Below are 23,216 nucleotides of genomic sequence, written 5' to 3' on the forward strand. Positions count from 1 at the left end.
CTGTCATACTTCTCGACACATATACAAAACACTGGGTTTTAAGCTTGGCAAAAAAACTGTGTTTTTGTAACCTTGAAACAATGTTTCTTTTTGAAGTTGCCCAATTCCTTGGCATCGAGTTTCTGAAAATTTTACCACTATTCTTGTGAAGCTAAAGACACTCTGTAGTTGATTTGGGTACTCTTTGTTATTCTCAGCACTTGTCGAATTACTGCCCTACCGTGATTTCCCTGTTTTTGGCCAAATAATGGAAATTCGCCCCAATACTTGCTGCCTTGTTGCCATGGCAACCAAGAATATTAAGCCAAAACCTGATAGAAAGGTATCTTGGAGTGTAATGTATCATTTAATTACACAAAATGTGCAAAAAGAACTGAAGTAATGCAGTCAGTGCTTGTAGACCTTAGCAACGTCACACAAGTACATGTCGAGGGGGGTATCCAAACTTCAGGGGGTATGTACAGGGGGTTAGAGTTTTACAATTGCCTAATTTTTGTGATTTCTGTGTTTATATAGATCATCTCCATATTTTAGGATGCGTATTTCAAAAAGTTTGTACTAATGTCCCCCCCCCCTAATATAAGTCCAGTTGCTACCGCTGTGTTACACAGAGGGTGGTTTAACTTGCTATACTGATGCAGTGAAAGAAATGAAATAATTTTTTTATTATGTCAAAATATAAACATACGACAAAGAACAACCAACACCAAACTCCGGATAAATTCAACAAACTACATTTCTTTGCAGGAAACTAATCAAAATAGTATTACTTTAAATGGTAGAAAATCAATGTCATTTTATTATCAGCTGTACGTCATGCAGTAAAATGTATAGAAATGTCGTTTTTTTACACTATGAAATTTAAACATGATAAGTACCCCAATTGTTTATGAAAAATCCCATTCTTTTCTGTACATTTTTTTGACCTGTTATAAATCGTCTGAGTTCTAACATACAGCGCGTATTGTACCTGTCGTCTAAGACAATGTAAAGACCTTTGTTTGAAATGTCAGGAGTCGATAGAAATTTAGCATGAGACAACGACAAAGAATCAGTTGACACTTAAGATGAATATATATGACATACTGGACATATCGTTATTTAGTACGTACTGCAAACAGATATCTGTATCATACACTGTATCTGCATCATGTTTTAGTCTGCAGTATAGGATTTTGTACTGATGAGTATGAATATAAAAAAAACAGCCTTTCAAGAAGAAAGTTGACATGATATTTAAATACCGACGGCAAAAGAAAAATCTTAGCACTGCCTTTTTGCCCCCTCCACATGTTCTAACATATAAGGCCACCACTCACTATATTTTATCAAATATTATAAATTGCAATATTATTTTATCAATCTTACAGTCATATTTTACCAATTTCTATTCTACAATTTTGGTCTCGGTCTGGTATAGTGCAATGTTTAAAATACAGGTGCGTGTAAACATTTTACAAATTTGGCTACATTTAGCTTATTCCCATAAATAACTTGTTTAAAAGCACGGATTTAGATTATGCCATGGATAAGCGTCATTGAAGAGGAAGGGGTTCATGTAGTGAATTTTTCCGCCTTTGAAAGTTCCGTTTATTTGTGGTTTTGAGAGTGTGTTTATGGATGCTATTAGGGCACAAGATAGGATCTACACAGCTAATTATGTCGTTAGCAACTTGTCTGGCAAGTCGGACCCCTCCCGGGGTAAACTACACAATAATGATGGTGTAGATATTTCAGAGGCTTAGGCTTGAGCTATGATAACATAGTCATACCCAACATTGTAAATAAAGTACGGAGAAAGAGGGATGGCTGGGGAGAAAGATAGGGATCGGGGAGCTAGAGAGAGAGATAGAGAGAGAAAAAGAAAGAGAGACAGAGAAACAGAGCGAGACGGGGGAAAGGGGGAGGGCGAGTGTGAACTGGTCGGATATACACACTGTCAGGTAGAAAAAGAGAGAATTATTGAGAGATAAACACTGTTATTGATAGCTTTGGAATAGTTCAAACAACATTTATGTACATGTATTAAGACGAGCAATACGTAATGTACATCAAGAACCGTAAATACCGTAGAGAAATTTGATTAAAAACGAGTGTCAACTAAATCGAAGCTACACGAGCTACACACATTGCGCAAAAATCGCATGTAATCACATTTGTCGGACGATATTTGTTGTCATATTGTTTTCAAGATGGCTAGCTTTGACTGAACCGACAGTCGACGAAGATTTACGACAAGAATGTCCGTCATAGAACAACTGAATTCTGTACGACACACTCACAACTATCACACGAATGCCCTCAATCAATCTATTGTCGTAAATCTGTCGTGTAGTGATCGAATGTTTGTGCAAGTCGGGTAGTATATACAGTTGTGTACCTACCGTCATCAAGTTGTGCCTCCTCCATACTTCCTCTTGAGTCCATTCTCATCCTCACCAGTATTCAGAAGTCAGACTCTCCCTGGTTGTAAACAAAAACACGTAAACAAACAAACATACAAACATCAAGACTGACTACGAAACGTTGCAAAACGACACAAGTTCTAGTTATGAATAAATAATACTTACATAACTTAGATGCTTACACTAAAATCACAGTTTAGATAGCGACTAGAAACCACAGTCTATATCTCTTAGATACAATTTCATACTTTCGTCAGTATACTGACACAAGGAAAACGTTAGCACAGTATAAGTGGAAGCACGACAATGTGATCTAAGCCTCTAAACACGTTAATTGATAGATCTCTGTATGATACGTGCGCTATTCCCCAGGGAACGATGGTTTCGCCAACCATGTGCTGAATGACATTTTCCCCCTAAAGGGTAAATGTCGTCCAACACTTTCTTCAAGATCTAACCACAACTTCTTAAAGTTTATTTTTCTTACCACTTTTGAAGATTTCTCGGACAATCTAACAGGAGATCATAGATTGCGTCGCGCACAAATACTAAAAAAAATCGGTTGTTTACACTAAGCAATTATAAGAACCCAATGACCTGTGACCAGCGCACCTGTCCATAGAAACCACCAACACAAAAGACAACAAGTTGAGTCCTCGACAAACAAGTCATGTTTGAAATGGGCTTATTGTGTTCAAAAGGCTACCGGTGGAAACGTGTGATTTGTACTGTATCCATTTTTAAACACATAAACTATGCGATTGCTAAGTCCCAGTATACAAATTGTTGGTCCCTTGTGGCACATAGGTCAGCAAGTTTCCTTACTGATTCAGTAGCAGGGTATATTTTTTACAGGGACGGGGTAATAGCCCTTTCACTTTAACATGCTCAAAGCACCTCCTCGAACACGGGACCCCTATTTTATGTCCCTTCCGAAAGGTGGGTGTAGCCCCAAACGAGATGCCCTGCCGAGAATTTTCATAGGGTTTGAATCGAGGTCTCCTATTACCAACGTTTTCGGAATCAGGAGCTCGACTGTGAGGCTGATACCAGTTGAGCTACAGAGACATCCTTCCAAATGGCTGTCTATTATGAGATATACTGCCCCCAAATCCAACTGCTTTGAGTTAAATAATGAGATATATGCTAAGAAATGAAATAAAGAAAAATATAAGGGACAAAACCAGACCATGTGTGAGTAACGTTGAGAAATGTCAAAATAACAAATATGAATACAAAATTATTTGCTTAGAACTCTATTTCCAATCAAACTACGATCAATATATAATCAACGGAAACTAATCATTTTGAACGAAAAGCAACAAACTAAATTTTGAAAACAGTCAGGCGCTTCAGGTAGCATCTACAGTGACTGAAGGACATGTAGTTCAACCAAGGTATATAGCCTTTCTGTCTATATCGTATCCAGTAGCTTGAGTGACTGTAAGATTGTGTATAGTATTACCTAAATGTCTAACCCTTATGGACCAAAAACAAAAGTACTTTAAGCTTACCTGTGAGAATGCACGTAGCTTTATGGAGTTGGGGTGCTGGATTGTAGGTACCACACGTACAGTTACAGTTTTCTGGCTATGACCTATCCGTTTGACAATTTAGACTTTGAAACGTTAACAGACTTTTGACTTTCCGTAAACACTTGACATCGCTACTTCTACCCGTTACCATCACAAGCACCCCATACACAAACCTGTATGTAGTTATAAGTGTCAGCTATGTTATCGTTCAAAACATCTCAGGAACTTAGTACTAGAGGGCACATACTGAGTGATGTTTCTACAAAATAGGATCGATCTATCAAGTGAACATGATAGGTGACAAATTTGTTTCCTTGCATGGTTAGGGTAAGACCTGTAGTTAAGTAGTAGTAGTGTAAGACTGTGGTACGTCTGACTGAGTTTCAGAAAACTGTGCTACGTTTGACTGAGTTTCCACTAACACATTTATACACACACACACACACACACACACACACACACACACTGACACACACTGACACACACACACACACACACACGCTGTTCAAATCCTTGGAAAGGGGGGTCATCTTGGTTGGGGCTGCACCAGTCTTTGAGAAAAGACATATATAATGGTTTTGGAGTAGGTGCCTCAAATACGTTTTATAGGGCGTGTAACCCTTCACTGAAAAGTATACCATGCTCCTTAAACAGCTAACATACTTGCCTGGTGACACTAGGTACTAGAAGGTTGACAACAACACACACTAACTTGTTAACACTGGTTTCAAGAACGGATATTTTAGGATTCATCGACAGGAGTTAGGCCTCACCTTAACTTTCTAATTCCTGGTGTCTTCTCAATGTTAAATCTACAACAATCCCAGTTTGGAGTTCTAATTCTCTTGACACTGAATCGCATTACACACGCATGACTAGCTCAGGGGCAGCATTTGATCCTGTAAACGTGGTTACAGTTGATATGTACGTAGCCATACAAAGTCTGATAACCCTCCCATACACATACTTGTGCATGACCTTTACAATGGTTAATGAAGACAAATTTGTGTATATTGGCCCGTACCTTTACAACCCAAATAAAAAACCCCTGAATCGTATGTCAATCTACGATCCCATGTTGAGTTCCTGTTGTTTTGTTTCTGTAGTTGTTGTGGTCTTTTTTTTCTTTTCAGTCTAGCCGCTCTTTTCTAAGTCTTTCGTGTATAATTAACTTCTTACAAAGCCCCCCTCCCATGCCCAGTATAATTACATTTGCTTGTGTAACGCTCTATGGTCTCTGTACTAGGACAACTCGTTTATCAACTTAGAAAGTGAATTAAAGAACACAACAAACATTGTGAGCAAGTCTGCTTAGGGTTATGTATAACACTCTTATAAAAGTTCATTTGAAACCATCTCACCTTAGAAGTTGTTAAGATCCTCTTGCTACGCTGTTGTCCATGAATATAGCATCATTCTTGAGATTGTAGTTTACGTACCGACGTTTGTTGACGTTAATGTGTCCTTCATTTTTGAATCGCTTGTTGTTTCCAACCGTGTCACAATGCTGCCCGTCCACAATACCATACTACAACAGACTAAATGAATCAATGTTTTTTTAAAGATGGCGGCAAGACAAGCTAGAATTTTTGTTTGACAGCTAGGCCTTAAGCGACGCCCCTACCCTACCTGTTCGTCCACCTGTTACATTCTTCACTCCACCTTAAGTAGCTGTGTTTGCTGTGCAAGTTTCTTAAGGTCGGTAACCAGGTTTTTGGTAACAAAAGGGGGCTCGTGCAAGACGATCTTACCCTAAACAAAGAAGATTTTGGTTTGAGAAACATGACGCCGGAGTTACCGTAATCGCTAACTTTGATTTCAGTAACATTATACCGCTTGGTAATCCACAATGCTTATTTTGTGTTGGTGTGCTGATACCGTATAACCCATTGTTAAGGCGTTTTAACTTTATGTAATTCACCTTACAAATACTAGAATTTAAAACTGGAATTATACGTTTTAGCAAAAGATGTACATACAGTATATACGTGTACTAACTACACACTTACGAGAGGAAAAATGAATCATCGGATGTTTACCTAAGTGCTTCAATAAGCGATTCCACGGTACCGTGGGGGTAATGTAGTGTAACGTTACCTCTATTGCGGGTCACCCGCACTTCTAGTGTACTGTAAAAAGGTGCAGTTTAGACGGGCAACTGACCGCGACTGTACCCACTGTTTGACTGGAAAGCGTGCGTGAATTTTTAATGGTTTACACACGACGTACCTTCTATGCTAAGTGCCCCATAACAAATGTACATTCGGATTTTCCCCCATAGTTTTACATTGTTAATTTGTAAATTTTACCTTCTAAGTGAAAAAAGGGGTAAACACAGGATACATGTTGTGCGAGTTTTGGTATTGAACTTCACTGAAGAACTTGAGTATGTTTTCACTCGTACACTTCTATTCTACAGACAGTACGGGCGTTTGTGATGTAATTTGGGACAGAGTTAATTGGATTAAGGAATGCCGAGCGATCATTGGTCACACACTCCGTTGGTTAAGGCAACACACCGAACTGTTGACAAAACACGCGGTCGCTGTTTATGGTCCGTACAGCAAGGGGTGGTGTGGCAAGATCAAGGTAGCCTAGACCGTCAGACGCCGGCTAAGGCCCACAATATGTATATGTACATTGTTTATAGTACTAGTGGAGTCGCCATGGAGATGTGCCTTAGAGCGAGGTTATAACTGGTCATGTTTATATGCAACTTCGAGATGAAACCTGAAAAGTAGTGTGCAATATTTATGGTGTTCAGAAGGCATTACTTGTTCGGTAGGAGGCCTAGGTATATGCCTGCGAACGGGGTTATAACTGTCCATGCGTAAATACAAGGTAGCCTGAACCGTCAGGCGCCGACAAAGGTTAATAACATGTGTGCGTTGTGGTGCTACATACATGCATGACATAGTTATCCTTAATTGTCCCGGCCGCACAGAGATATATGCCTGTGAGCGAGGTTAAAACTTGTCATACGTAAATGAAAGCTAGAGAATCAGAGTCAGAGTCCGGCAAAGGCTCTTAACTTGTAAGGTATAAAGCGTAAGCAAGTGTTGGCTGTCAAGGCCGCAATACTGATCCGTATAAAACGTGTTTCTTTTGCTTTTGTAATCAAACTTTAATTAAGGGTAGCTTACACTGATTTATTTTTAAATAACTACTCCTAAATATTCTTATATTTCTGTCATTATGACAGAGAGAGAATTTCATACTACCTGATTGTACTTGTGCAAACTTTCATTCTATATGCTTCAAGGTATATTGTACTTAGCACCCAACAGGTCCAGTGCCGCAGTTTCCAATGCTCAATTTCATTCCTACATTTCAACATAATTATACACATGCAAATGTTATTTAGAAAAATGACACCATGGTCAAAAAAATCAAATCAAGACAATTTATCAAACATAAAGTCAAGTCAACAGTATTTATCTGGGAATGTTGATAGGATGAAAAGTCTGACAATGTCCTTGAGCTGTTATTCAAACAAACAAAGAAACAAACGAAACAAACAAACAAACAAACAAACAAATCAACAGTAATATGCCACTTAAATGAAACTTAAAGCTCACTTATATGAATGGCTGAAGGAAAAAAAAACATGCATTGAATGCAGACATATAGTCATTGGTCTACAAAGTTCTGGATTACATGTTGTAAATATTCATAACGAAGTTCATTGAAAATATATTGAAGAACACATAAAAGCAAAACATTTTCTCACACTTCAAGTAGACAAAATTCCGATTATTACAATTAAGATCAAAACAACAAAACCACCAAAGTCAAAATCAGTTGGGGCCTGGTCACATTTGTCGTGCGATCGGCTTACGACAACAAAATGAGCCACGAAACAGTCGTAAATATGTCGTACGAAATTTACATCTTTCGTAACAAACCCCACAAAACTCCACTGATCTGTTAGAGCTCGAAACAATCGTCGTACGCTAGAAGTCGTAGGACGGTCCTGAATAATGCCTTACGTTAGGATTACGACAGCGAACTGTGTCGTAGGACTGTCCTGAATATGTCGTACAAACTTCATCTCTCTTGTATCTATGCCTTAGCCACACTAAAAGAACACGACACAAAAAAGTGATCGCACGACAAATGTGACAGTAGCCAACTACAGAAAAGTTACACTTCCACTTCACACATAATAATGGCTATTACATTTTTTCAAGCCAGCTATATAGCTTGTGCCTTTGTCAATATTAAGAAAACAAAGTACAGAATCCATTGTGTATTTATCAATAACTAGACAAAGGAATGTAGGCCCCAGGATAAACAAATATCTCTAGTCAGATACGTCGTTGAATCTCTTAACGCCCGGGGATTAATCATTGAATCGCGGAATTTGGTAGAAAGCATTGAATTATTTTAAATTTCTGATGATGAAATCGAGTATAGCATCTTTCTTGAGTCTGGATAGGAGTTTTATCCTGGATAATTATCTGTAAATAAAAACAAAACAAGATAAAATAAGGATGTTGTTATGTGGTCAACAAATGTATTCAAATCCCACGTAGATTTTACTTGTATATTTCCTGTGAAAAAGTAGTTTTCCTTTCTTTTGAACTACTGGTGCAGGTTGATAACATTGCCTTTTCTTGAAGACGCCTTGCTCTTTATTGCAAGCTTATTTTGTCTTCAGGCAAGAAAAAAAAGTCTTACGAACGGAACGACATGACCTAATACACAAAAGAGACAGAAAAGCTACGGGCAAAACCCGCTGTACTTGCAAATACGTGCTGTCTACGTGCCAAACGTGGGCAATCTTTAGGGATCCGTAAGTGGTAAGTACCGCCTCCGTACGAACTCCGACGGATTTTGGAGCAGGCAGACACGCCGCAGAACTTAACGTGCATGCAAAACTTTGTGTGCCATCAGGCTGCGGATTCACCCACCGTACGTGCCAGTACGGGCGACGCGCCTGTCCTGTACATCCTGAACGTTTTTAGAAATACGTCGCGGACGTGGCCTCCCAAAAAACGTACGGACAAATTGCACGTACGGCGGGTTGTGCCCTTAGCTTAAGATGTATCCTGAACTCACCGCAGTCTTGCTCGTCCTCGCCGTTAGGGCAGTCCTTCTGGCCGTCACAGCGCATGCTCGGCATAGCGCACCCTCCAGTACTCTCACACTTAAACCTCCAGTAGTCACATACCATGTGGTCTAAACATAAACAAACAAACAAACAAAATCAAAGAAAGTAAACAACAATTTTTTTTTCTGAGGAGCGGCGAGTATGTCACAGTACCAAGTAATGTATAGTTGTATGCATTTCAGTGAAATTCCGGAACGCCGTGTATGTGCATGTGTAAGCCATACTGTAAATGCATTTAAGGTCGCGGGGATTTAATTTCGCGGTACTAGCGAGAAAATGGAATTTTCGCGGTGGTTTTAAATTCGCGGTAGCACAATGCTCTGTTGTCTCTTACTGTCATGGAAAAATGTTCGCGGTGGTTTCAAGTTCGCGGTGAAGCGGCCACCGCGTAAACCGCGAACATTAAACCACCGCGAAAGTTTCTGCATTTACAGTATTTTTCATTAAAAGCTACAAAGCCATAAGAAGGCTATGCGTTTTGTACAACATGTTGTTGCATTCTGATGCCCCCTCTCCTTTCTACAGCATAAAAAGGCACGAATTTATTTTAAAAAGAACACGAGAATACCATGCAATAAACAACATACAGACACATATAAAGGCAGTTGATTAGCTGCTAGTAATGTCGCCATAATATAATATCGAGTATGGAACATAAGAATAAAACGCACTCAGTAAATCATTAGGGTTTGTACTCACGGCAGTTCGCTTCGTCCTCCACGTCCTCTCCGCAGTCCTTGAATCCATCGCACACCCAACTCCCCGGGATGCACCTGGAGCTACTGGTGCACTGGAAGGACGGTGCCTCACAGGACGACACGTACGACAGCGAGGACCCGCACCCGATCTCATCCATCCCGTTAGTACAGTGCTGCACGTCGTCGCACATCTGACTCTCGTACACACACTGCCCGTTCCCGCAAGTGAAGGTGTCGGGCTCGTTGCATATCCCGCAGCCCTCCTCGTCCGAGCCGTCGTCACAGTCTTCCCGGTCGTCGCAGCGCTGGTGGCCGTCGATGCACAGCCCGGAGCTGACGCACTTGAACTCGAACGAGAAACAATACGCCGAATAGTACGGGCTCTCGTCGCCCTCGCAGTCCTTTTCGTCCGATTCGTCTGCGCAGTCGACTTTGTTGTCGCAATGCCAGATCTCTGGGATGCAGTACCCGCTGTCGCAGCGGAAGCGATTTACACACGACATGGTGATGTTGCAGCCGACCTCGTCCGAACCGTCCTCGCAGTCGTTCATGTTGTCGCACTGGAAGCCGATGGGGAAGTTCTCGCCGTTGCTGGCGCAGGTGAAGCGGTCCGATTCGCGCTTGGGACAGTCCACCTCGTCCGAACCGTCGGCACAGTCCGCGTCGCTGTCGCAATGCCAGGTGCCGGGGATGCACTTCTCTCCGTTGGCGCACAAAAACTCGGTGGTGGAACACTGACAGTCCTCTTCGTCGGCATTGTCTTCACAATCGTGGTAACCGTCGCAGACCCAAGACTCGTGGATGCACTGTAAGCCTTCGTCTTCTTCTTCGTCACAAGCAAACTCGTCTGATGCACACGCGAATTCGTCTCCAGTCTCCACGGGGCAGTCCACCTCGTCCGAGGAGTCCGAGCAGTCGGCGACACCGTCGCAGCGCCAGCCGCCGTGGATACAACCACCGTTGGCGCAGGTGAACTGCTCCTCCGAGCACCCGTTATAATCGCATTTGGCTTCATCCGCGCCGTCCTCGCAGTCGGGCTTGCCGTTGCACCACCGCGCCGAGGGCAGACACTTGTCCCCGTCGCAGGTGTACAGGCAGCCCTCCGTGACGGCGTCAGGACTGGCGGTGGTGTACTCGTCACCGGTTCCCTGGTCCTCGCAGAACAGTTCGTCGTACCAGTCGACGCAGTCCAAGTAGACGTTGCAGACCATAGAGTCGGGGACGCACTCACCATCACCGCACTGCGTTTGGTTATCCGGACACGGATCTGTAATAAGAAGAAAAAACATAAGGCACCAGCTATACATCTTCATATATCTGTTTCTTACTTCTTTTGTTTATCCACTCACTTCACCATGCCGGCCTATGGGAGTACGGGGATAGTAGAATTCGGCAAAAAAAAATCGAGAAATGCTTTGCTTTAATTGGTTGAACTGCTACTTTCTATTTTCAATACAGGATCGGTGTATTAAAAAACCTTACCACAAGACGGTAGGATACACCAGTACCATCTTAAAATGTAGAGAAATGAAGAAATGAACACAAAAAGATGCAACTATAATTGAAATACATGCAGTGACTCTATTATCAATTGAAACGCTAATTGCTTTGCTACCATTGGGTGAGCTGCTAATTTTGATTGACAGCCAGTATCGGTATATTGAAACCTTAGCTTACCACAATCCGATGGAGTACACCAGTCCCATCTCATGACGTAGAGAAATGCAAAGATGAACACATAAAGATGACTTACATGCAGCGACCCTATTATTGATTGGAACGCTAATCGCTTCGCTACCATTGGTTGAGCTGCTAATTTTGATCGACAGCCAGGATCGGTATATTGAAACCTTGGCTTACCGCAGAGCGGTGGGGTACACCAGTCCCATCTCATGACGGGATCCGTGGTGAAGCACCAGAGCGTGGCCGCCTCGTCCGGATTCCGGCAGTAGTTTTCGTCCAGTCCGGCATTCGGTAGCTGGTACTGTGTGTAGATGTGTTCGTGAGGTTCCTGACTGTCCCAGCGCTGACACGTTCTCCCGGTGGAGGTCACGTTAATGTTTCCGCGGTAAAAAGCTCCATCTCTCACCAGGCAGCCTACTGTAGTTTGAGAAGCGTGTAGAAAAAAAAACATGTCTTCAATGTGACGTTCAACATTTAGACGCTGGACCTCCTTCCTCGTACGATCTTCGTACGATGCGATTTTTTTAAACTTAAGAATATTTGGCAACTCAATCACATAACTATGCCACTTAGGGCACCTTGCATCTGGTCAGTGCAGTATGCACTTGGCCTATAAAAGCGAGGACATGCTGTACTATGCTCATTCGAGCCCATAACACTGAGGAAGCCACACGGCGAAACATGTTTGTTGTGTGTTGGTTCGAATGAAGTTCCTAAACGGAGAACATGCGGCTCCAGCGTCTTTTCTGAATATTTAAGTGTGAACGGTTAGCTTGAGGTTGTCATTCCCCACAATTACTCTACTCAATCACAGAACTATATTCACAACCCCGCCCCTAATGCGTTTCCGGCCGAAAACACACACTTAAATGCAAATTATACACACATTACTGTGATTATTTTTCAAAGCTTGATCAGAGCTGTGTCAAGTAAAAGGGATACGTCATTGACATTTTGATGACAGTTAGACATCCAAGTACAAATATACATTTTTGATGAAGGTTAGAAATCCAGGTACAAAGATACATCTTTGATACTTTGATGAAGATTAGACATCAATGTAAAAAGATATCAATACGTGATTGACACTTTGATGAAGGTTAGACATCCAAGTAAAAAGATACGTCTTTGATACTTTGATGAAGGTTAGATATCTAGGTAAAAAGATATTGATATTATCTTGATACGTTGGTGATGGTTAGACATCCAGGTCAAAAGATGCGTCCTTAATAAATCGATAAACCGGTTAAACATCACGGTAAAATGATACGACCATGAAGGTTAGAGTTAGGTACTCACCATCCAATGTTTCCGATCCACCACTCAGCTCTGCCGGCAGTTCCCCGATAGTCTGCCCGACTACCGTCTCCACCATGTCCTGCAGAGCCTCGTGTATCTGCGCCATGAAGGCCTCGATGTCGAACCCGCCGGAGCTGGCGGAAGAAGAGTCGGCATCAGACGACGTGTCGCCGCCGACGACACTCTTCGGGTTCTCGTGCAGCTGTGCCCCGCTGACCACCTTGTTCTCCAGGCCCTGCACCCTCTCCATCATGGGTTCCACCAGCTCCAGGACCTGTTGGTGTTTCTTTCTTTATCATCATTCTATATCAGTTAAATCATCGCATGTATTCAAAACATTTGTCCAAGGAATGATATATTTCAGTTGTTTTAATTCTAGATAGTCCATTCTAGTTTCAATTTTAGTTCCCCTGTCCTGTAATATCTTCTTTTTTTTGCCACGCAAGCGCAAGCTAAGTGCCAGGTCTCAGCCTCCCGGCTGCCGGGCTGCATGCCTGGGTGCCTTCTAATTCGTCCTGCATGCAGACCGTCTGCGGATCGCTTGAGGGCGCTTTTGTTGCATCTCGCATTGCGCGATGTTTCTGCGAGATTGTTGGGAAGGGCAACCTGTTAATGCAATTAAGTTCACGGGGATTTAATTTCGCGGTAGCGGGAAAAGGACTGTTCGCGGTGTTTTTAAGTGCACCATGCACTGAAGTCTCTTACTGCCATGGGAAATGTTCGCGGTGGTTTTAAGTCCGCGGTGAAACGGTCACCGCGAAAACCGCGAAAATTATACCACCGCGAAGGTTTCTGCATTTACAGCATCCTTAGGGAAGGCAAGCGCGCTCCATGCCAGTTTGACCAATGATCAAATTTACAACATCGTTTAGATGCATCGTCAGTGCTCTAATCATGTGGGCACGTTTTTGCAAGTTTAGGAACGGCATTAGGACTGGTGTTCAATCTGTATCTGTACTGTACTATACTACAGACTAATACAGCAGCTCGGCTTGTCAGCGATGTCGTTTCTGTTGTACTCTATCCTAATCTTCTCTCTCTTTCTGCTGGGATTGGGCACTATGCCAATGTGGCTCTTTTGCTGTTACTTACAAACTATCTTCTGTCACTATTTTATCCTCAACATTATGCTGGTTTGCGTGGCCAGTTTTTCTAAAAGGCATTTTTGTTTCACTACCGAATTTCTTTTGCGTAGTCATTGATTTGTTTTATACCGTTGATATTGTTTCCGTTGGTTAATTTTCTCCTCCTGCACATTTTTTAAGTATTTATTTCTCTTTATATTTTTGGTTCTTTTTTAAAGAAAAGAAAAAATGGTTACATGTTGTTTCGAAACAATGGCAGTTCGCAACCGTCAGCTCGCAACAAAGCAAATCTTTTCGCAGCAAAGTACAAGACGTTTCGCAACATTCTCATGTTATTGATCTTGATAGCCTAATAGTATTAGAAATCGTATTCCTAACTATACTCCTTCCGCGTAAAAATCTTACCGGTTGCGAAAGACAACCCCGGCAGCAGAGGAACATGGGGCCGCATGGACCTGACATCCCGTACAGTTTCATACGCGGCGTGCACAGGTAGAAGTATAATTATGTTAGGAATACGATTTCTAGTACTATAAGGCTATCAAGATTAATAACATTCAAATGTTGCGAAACAACTTGTACCTTGTTGCGAGATGACTCGTACTTTGATGCGAAAAGACTTGCCTTGTTGCAAACTGACGGTTGCGAATGGACATTGTTGTGAAACAACCTGTAACCAAATGATTAAATGGACAGATACCTCCATTTTTTCGTCGTAAGCAGCGATGGCCGCCTGCAGGGATTTCTGTCCATCGTCCAGGTTCTGTATCTTGGTCTCCACGTTCTTGAAGGAGTTCATCTCCTCCTTGGTTCCTTGCATGTCCGTCTCCAGCCTGCCAAGACGCTCCTGAAAGGCGGCGTTCTGCTCCTCGACGGCTTCCTGGTTCTCCAAGACGATCGACTCAAGGGCGGTGACGCGAGTGTCAACTTGTTTCAATTTGCCTGCAAGGAATATTGATATAGTGAAAATGAAGTACATTTTTGGAGGGTTTATCTTATCACCTTCGACAAGAAGGTTATGTTTTCGGTTCTGCAATTGTGTGGGCCTGTCTGTAGGTCAAGAGCATTACTCGAAAACCTGTGGAGGAATTTTCATGGTCTTCAGTATTTGATAGCATTAGTACAAAAGTATTACGTTTACACAGAACAGAAAGCTTAAAGCACATCAAAATCTGGATAGGATGTGTTTACACACAAAAACCGAAATGACCTGCTTACACACGAAAACTAAAATGTACATGTAAATCTACACACAAAAACGTAGAAGTACACGTCTACACACAAAAAAGAACATAAATCCTCATAGGACAACTTTACACGCGGGAACTGAAATGCACGTTTTAATCAAGACATAAAAACGTAGCTAGAAGTACAGGTTTGCGCACAAAAACGTACCGTCTACGACAGCCACCGACTCCTTCGCCTCATCCAGTGCGGGCCCGTAAGCGATCTTCTCGAACGAACTCAACTGCTTCTCAGCCTTCCCAAGCCGTCCTGCAAAAGTTAGCAAAGTAGTGGGCGTTGAGCGCACTTCATCATACCACAAAGCATTTTCGAAACTTGAAACGCAAAAACACTGTATGAAATACATAGAAAGTAAGATGTAACAGACATAGTACCACACCATAATTATCCACCTCAGCCGAACACAGTTGGGTAATGCTGTGATCGGCCCAGAATACAGAGAACTTGGGTTCACATCCTGTCAGGCTACCGATCTTGTGTCCTCATGGCCACAGTATATTGTCAAAACTCACTACAAACATCGTGACATTTTATGGACACAAGAGTTTCGAGTCATAGATCAATGCCCACTTCAGTGCTAAACGTCCTGTCAAGAATTGACGAGTCGCTTTCTAACATCTCAAAGAGTGTGAGTATGCGCTATAGGCCCCCGACGTCGCACGATCTCCGTATACGACCACACGGTGAGGGTATATTTTTTTTAGATAGTCTTGCATGTTTTCTGAAAGTTTCATCCGACTTGTTGGAGGAAAAGCTGCCTTGAGGTTTGTTCACACGTGCGAAAATATATTCAACTGCGTTTGAGGTCTGTATAGAAGTCACCTATAGATTGTTATATTAGTTGGTTCTGTCACGGCCTGCTTAAAAATCCTGCAACATCGATATCAAAATCGTACCACGAACAACGACGAATGTGACCACGACATAAGCTATTTGCACAAACAAAAGAAAATTACCGTCTAAAGTCTCCAGTGTAAGTTGGGTCTTAGCTGGCGCAGACGACACCCCGGCCGGGTCCCTCATAAGGACGACAAGACTCACTGCCATCACCATGGTGACGGCACTTTTCCCCGCCATCCTAAATCCACCAGAAGGGGATGGAGGGAGTTTGGGATTGAAAAGGAGAAACCAATGATAAAACGTAAGGAAAGGACAGGTTCTTTTTTAGTCTTTTTTGTTCAAAGTTAATACCCATTTTTGGTGTCTTTTTTCTGCCACATAGATTCTTTATGTATGAGTTCTAAAGAATTCGAAATATATTGCTCCTGAGTTGACTATCGTTGTCAGATTCATTTTTTTCGCTCAAAAGATTTTGATATCTAATTCAAACCGTCAAATTTAGTTTGATTTCATTTTTTTATGAAACAAGCACAACAACAAGCACGATTTCACAAAGACATTCCTAGAATATTCTTACATACTTGTATAATCACTACAAAGATGGTCAACAAAAAATTAAGTATATTCTATTTGTGCGGACTAAATAAAAAGTGAAATGGAAAAAAAAAGTTCTAACAAACCTGAGGTTGTCTGCTGACGCTCTTTTGGTGTACGGCTTAGACAGTAGTTCGATGCGTACTTGGACGAAAGGTGTTTGTACCCCAATATCTACCTGTCCGGACAGGTGTGAATTAGGACAACTGATTACAACAACACATGCGTCCACGGTTGCCATAACGACGGTAAACTACACCAAGGTCGTTTGCAAAATGAATGGAAAACCACTATTGCCCCAATCAGAAACTGACCTACACTAATTAGGAACTAGTTAAGAGGACGTCCCTTGATGTATTGAAAAATCGTGATTAGAACCTCCAAGGTGTTAAGGACTCTGTTTAAGAAACGCACTCAAACGTGTCTTCCTTGATTAGCAGCGATGGGGGCCATGCTATAACATTACTAACTTATAATTAGTGGAGGTGTATTGGTTTTTCAACAGTAATTATTACTTTTCAGTTCATCAGGACTCCATTTTTTTCTTCTAATTGGGAAAGAATGTCAAGGTGAGGAAAGATAACTATTTCCGTTTGAGGTTAAGATTGACCAAGAAGTCTTAAAGTTTTGAGAAAAGTCTTTTGCGGTTACTATAGAGAGAATATAAACGCTCGTGTCAATGGGACAAATTATCACTAAGGGACCACCAAAAAGTGAACATTGGCCAGGTGGTCCTTATGTAGAGGGGGTCTCGTGTACAGGTTTGACTGTATCAATGTTGTTTATGTAAGCGTAGACAGTACACGTTGGTTTGTCTGGTGACCCATTGACCTTTGTCGTGATTGGTTGTTTGCCTAATGATGTAGTGCAAGATGACCGAGATCAATATGTTCTGACATGACAGTTTTTTTAATGCCATTAGTGTTTTGTGTCTATTTCTCATTATTTTCGCTTTTCTTCATTTTCACTTGCAAAAACAACAAACTGTTTAAAAGGAAAAGAACACAGAAGATGACGTGAACAATAAGTGATAAAGAAAACTTTACAAAAATCTGCAAAAACGCAACCACATAATTTCGACAACAAGTGCGTAATTGATTCACTTCTTGAGCATCGTACTTTTGTCTAACTGCTACGGTTGATGAAGACAAGAAAAGTGACCGAATACGTAACAAACTCAAATGTTACGCTCTTTAGAAAGTCCTATTTCCTATCTAGTCAGTCATTTATTTGAAAATGAGCGCCTATCCTTAATTAGGAACGTCCTATCGGGCAGGGCGTAAAGCCAGGCGTCCCGTAGAGCGTTCAAGGAGAGCCACACCTCGAGTACGACAAAGAACCCACCACAACCACAGGTATCGAAAAGAGTAGTTCTCCATTCCCATGGGAGTATGTCAAACCTACCAGTCAGGTCTTACGACTTGCGCTACCTACTGTACGAAACTGTCGTATTGTGGTGCACCTAGCTAATGCAGTACAAACCTTCAAAAAGGGAGACATTGTCAGACAGGTGGCATATTCACCGCCTTTTACTATTTCACAATATTGTTAACGGACTGACTCGTGAATACCTTACTACTTTACTTCCTTATGCAATTACGGTGATATGTAATCATGATTTGAGAAACAGCAGAAACTTGAGACCTATTAAATTTTCGACTGACCGCTTTGGAAAGTCTTTTACTCCATATTCCATCACTGCTTGGAACAATTTGGACTTAACTCTTCGTACACTCGATTTCTCGAAATTTCGAGAACATCTTTTTAAAACGATACGCCCTCCCAAATTCAGCCTTTTTAGCTTCGGGTCTCGACACTCTTGCATTCTCATTTCACGACTTCGTATGGGCACCTGCAGCTTGAATTACAGTCTTTTCACGCGGGGTCTAGTGTCAAGCCCAGCCTGCAGCTGCGGGTGTCCATACGAAACGATTTCACACTACCTTTTGCACTGCCCTACCCATAATTACCAGCGCTCAGTTCTCTTCTGCAAACTTTCTGGGTTACTTGTACATATACTTAATTTCCACAGTCTTGCAAATAATGCTAAAGAAATGTTGATCTTACACGGTAGTTCTGTCTGTTCCTTCAATGTCAATTGCAGAATTATGGAAGCAACACATGTCTACATTTCAACAACAAATCGTTTTTAAATTCAAGTATAATTCTTTGTTTTAGTTTTCTACTCCGGTAAGGGGGGTCGACTCACGTACACTGTTCATTCATATGTAATTATCTAATTATTATTGTCCTGTATAATTTATTATTTACAATCCTTGTATAAGTGGCGGCGTTAATATAAGTTGAATGTAACTTGAGTCCGCCGTCACTTTATCCTTGTCCGTTTATTTGTATTTTTACATGTATTTCAATAAAGAAGGTTTTGCAAGTTGGCCATATGCTCTACAGGTCGTTGACCTCTATATTTGTATCTGCATGTTTCGCTGTGTTGTTCGTCTTTCGTGGGCCAAGATAAACTAATTACATATGACAGTGTAGAGATCACTACAATGCTACCGGAAGAGATGTTGATCGGGGATACTGTAGACACACCCTCATCGCTGGCAGGATCGCTCTCCCGGTCACTGAAATATGCCATAATTCTACTGGTAGTTGAATATCCCGTTCGGAGTCTGCACGTTTTAGGTCATTCGCTTAAAAGACAGTCAGGAAATTACAACTTCAATTTCTCCCACCTGCAGTGGCTTGAAGCTCAAAATTATTAGGCCTATGTCACATTTCCAAACCAGTTATTTTAGTTACTAGCCGTATTATAGCTCCCGAGTCTCTTCTGTCTTCTTCATAAATACGAGAGGACAGAAGAGACTCGGGAGCTATAATACTGAGGGGTATATGCCAGGCTTCCACTTTTGGGGGATCCCAGAGGATGTTATCAATATGATCAAATCAACATGGTCTAACTGTTGTCTTTTGTTAATTGATTCTTGTTACCATACGCTGACTCATTGCCCCCCTATGTGTTCTCTTTCATTTCTCTCGTGGCGCGCATGCGCACTAGGGTCGGTCCCACCTCGCTCTGTCCGATAAGGATGTGTACACGCACCGGTATCGCATCCTCCTAACGCCCGGTCCGTTTACCTTATGGGGCCCTGCTATCCCATGCCCTATCAGTGGCTATTATGAATGTCGCCATAAACAAGCTGTCAACCAATCAGAGAGTAGGCCTTTCTTGGGCTTGTTGTTGTCGCAAGCTGTCTCGCAAAGGCCGCTGGGAAGCTATCAGCCAATCATGTTACGTATTACATGGCTCCATCCTCCTACACCCGATCCCCAACGGCTGACTGCCCATATAAGGGCAAGCTCATTAATATTTATAAGTAGGGCGCTCCCTAACTAGTCTGATTGCACAAGAAAGCCGAGGTAACACAAGTCGTTTTGACACGACTGTGGTCCCTCTGCGTAGGAGAATGCGGTATCGGTACTGTACCAAAAATCATACAGGTAGAGGTCCCAAACCGGTACATCAATGTACTGTACCCAAGAATTCCATACTCTTAATGTGCTTAACGTTTTGATTTATTTCATAAATAAAAAGTGTTATTTCATTTTGAAAAGCGTTATCTTTGTACTGCATGGATAGAATGAAAGCATTGTGTTGAAATTAGTACCATTTTTACTTTTATTAAGTCATTTGGTTATTTGCATAATGATATACCTGAAGTCTAAACAAACATTCTACTAACTGTTTATGGTTGTGTCGCCATATTTGAAGACTATGAATTAAACGAGGAGGTTTAATCTAGAAAAAGAGACAAAAAAGCTCAAAAAAGAACAAGAAACAGTCATGCCTTCAAATACCAGAGTTACCGACCTAGAATTGATGTGTTCAAAAATTCGTACTTTCCCAGAACTATCGTAGAGTGGAATTTGTTATCACCAAGTACAGTGGGGGCATCTTCTCTTGGTCGTTTTAAAGAACGCTTGCAGATAGATGTGCAAAAGCTTGGTGTGACGGGCCGTTATACCGGTTATACCGGCTATATAGATACAGATACAGAACAGATCCGATAAGAAAATGAAACAAAATTTAAGGTAGTCCCATCGTCTTTCAAGTCCGTGTGGGCAGTGGTTTGTAACACTGTAAATGCAGAAATGTTCGCGGTGGTTTTATATGTTCGCGGTTTTCGTGGTGACCACTTCACCGCGAACATTTTTTCCATTATTGTTTTTGAATACAGTCTATGGCGCTCCCGCGAACTAAAAACCACCGGGAAAACTCTATTTTCCCGTTAACACGAAATGAAATCCCCGCGAATTTAAATGCTTTTACAGTAATTTGAATAGGTCAATCGTCGCGCAGAGTGAATAGTCTGTCTCTATGACGTCAACCTGGACAGCAGCCTGTGTATCAGACAGTAGTCGCCAGGCGGCGCTGTGACCCCATCAACACCAGGGTGATCAAGTAGAGTACAAGCTTTGATTTTTTTGCACCTTTGTTCCTTTCTTGTTGTACTCTTATTTTTGCTTTTGTAACGATGACTTTTTAAAAAGGGTTACATGGTAAATAAATACATAAAATATTATTAAAAAAATAAACGTATTTTCAGGTTGATATTTTTATACGTCAACATTACTTTCCTTTGCAGATGATAATATCAAATTCTTCCTAATACAGAAAAAATACAAAATGAAGAAACGAGAAACAGAAAATTACATCGATAAATTATTTGTTTTAATGTGAAACGCATCGGATCAACAGACAAACGCAAATCACATTAAACAACTCATTCTCCTTTGCTGCTTATGAATGAATAAATGAATGGTTTTTATTTCGCATCGAGCGACAAACAAAAGCATACAATGGCAGCCTTCATTTCTTCGGCTGAATTGCAGTATGTTTTACACATGTTACAATTAAAATGAAAAGCAATAGAGGTGCACAATTCCAAACATTATAAAACATAAGAATAATCATTTTTAAAATAACTGTGTATACATCCAAAGCTTATTTATACCACTAGCAATATGAACTGTTTAGCAAGTCGACAAGGTAAGGTAGTGTAGTCTTCCTATACCTAGCAGTTCTACAGTGGAATTGTGTTATCTGGTGTTTAGACCTGAGGTTCCTGCCATGGAGGCTCACACGGTTTGGCGGTAGCCATTTTGAGAAAGACGAAGAGCTCAGCAAAGAGGTACCAAACTTTGTACAGAGTTCGTGCCGTCTGTTGCACAGAGACGGAAGAGACAACTGGTCTAGAGCCATGTCGTAACTAGCATAGGTGGAACATAGAATTATGCGGCAACCTCTTTTTTTAACGTTGTCTATGGCCCTAGACTGGGCACTAGTGATTCCTGGGTGCCATACCGGACACGCGTATTCTAAGATTGGTCGTATAAATCCACAGAACACTAATGTCAATTATTTGACTAAATTACACCAACCCAATCACAATTTAAGTAAATGTATGAAATTCTCATATCAAAATGGAAGGCAAAGAGAGAGAGAGAGTTTGGTATGTATGAAATTATATCAATATGGCCCTTATTTGCAAAATTTACCATAATATTCACGTGTACCTCAAAATACCACAAATGACCATTTTCTACCGAAAGCCAGATGCAAGTTGTATCCTTCACCCTGCACTGTAAACCTCCACTAGCACACAGCTTTAAATGATACCACATACGTAGATCTTCACTTCACATAGTTTTAGCTGGTACCGTACGTAGACCTCAATCTAAGACAGTTCTTACCGGTACCGTAGAGCAACACGTCACACAGTTCTAACCGGAACTGTACGTAGAGCCACACCTCACACAGTCTTAACCAGTATTGTAGACCTCCACCTTGCACAGTACTACCAGGTACCTCACACAATTTTAACCCTATCCAGAGGGGGGGGGGGGCTTAAAGTGTCCGAGCCAACTTTGACGTCGTATAGCTCATAAACGGCTTGTGAGAAAAACCAAATTTGGTGACAACGGGTTTCTGAAAGGCAAATTTTCAAAAATCACTAATTTTGGTTTAAACAATGTGATTTTAAGATTTTCTTGCTAAATTAAACTTCTTTTCATAAATCTTTAACATCTTACATCTTAGTTAAACATTTTTAACTAAATATTTATAGATTATGCTAAGGAGATGACGTAATTGGTCAAACTCCAAGATGGCCGACAATATCACGATGAAAAGTATAACCAGCTTATTTTCACCCGGATTCATCACTACTTGGTATTTTCTTACAGAAAACATTCATGTGGACGTTTTCCATGGGGTTTTAGCCTTATATGCTAAAAAAATTTATCTTAAGGCATTTAAGGTTGATAATCCAAGATTGCGGATAGCTAAACTACAGATGGTGTCATTTTGTGACGTCATTTTGACTTTGTTGCGTCGGCTTTTGACAACAGAAGTCTTATAACACTTAAACTGATAAGAAACCTTTATTGGTAACTTTTTGTGTGAAAGATTTTGGTATTATTGGAATTTTCCGTTGTAGCAGAAAAATCTATAAATGACGTCATAATTACGTCATATTACGCCATAATGATATACAAATATCAGGAATTATAAAACTTGACAAGCATATCACCCCCTGGTGCAAAAAAGCCCAGTCTGGATAGGGTTAACCGGTACCGTAGACCTACACCTCACACAGTTTTAACCGACGCCGAAGTCCTCTACTTCACACAGATATAAACGGTACCGTACATGTATACGTAGAACTCCACCTCACACAGTTTTAACCGGTACCGTA

At 41.3% G+C, this 23,216-nt stretch overlaps 1 protein-coding gene across 1 annotated transcript; it reads right to left on the reverse strand.

The window, feature by feature from the left end:
• Positions 1-7,904: 7,904 nt before the first annotated feature.
• Positions 7,905-16,674, reverse strand: LOC118413400 (sortilin-related receptor-like). Its single transcript, XM_035816762.1, has 9 exons — positions 16,584-16,674; positions 16,020-16,141; positions 15,214-15,312; positions 14,519-14,760; positions 12,734-13,007; positions 11,612-11,851; positions 9,753-11,018; positions 9,002-9,121; positions 7,905-8,400 (listed from the first exon to the last, which is right to left on the reverse strand). Exons 2-9 carry the CDS (start codon positions 16,138-16,140, stop codon positions 8,384-8,386), a joined length of 2,379 nt encoding a protein of 792 aa, XP_035672655.1. The 5' UTR covers position 16,141; positions 16,584-16,674; the 3' UTR covers positions 7,905-8,383.
• Positions 16,675-23,216: the final 6,542 nt, after the last annotated feature.

This window comes from Branchiostoma floridae, chromosome 4 (genome assembly GCF_000003815.2).
Source record: "Branchiostoma floridae strain S238N-H82 chromosome 4, Bfl_VNyyK, whole genome shotgun sequence".
In the NCBI taxonomy this organism is placed as follows: domain Eukaryota; kingdom Metazoa; phylum Chordata; class Leptocardii; order Amphioxiformes; family Branchiostomatidae; genus Branchiostoma; species Branchiostoma floridae.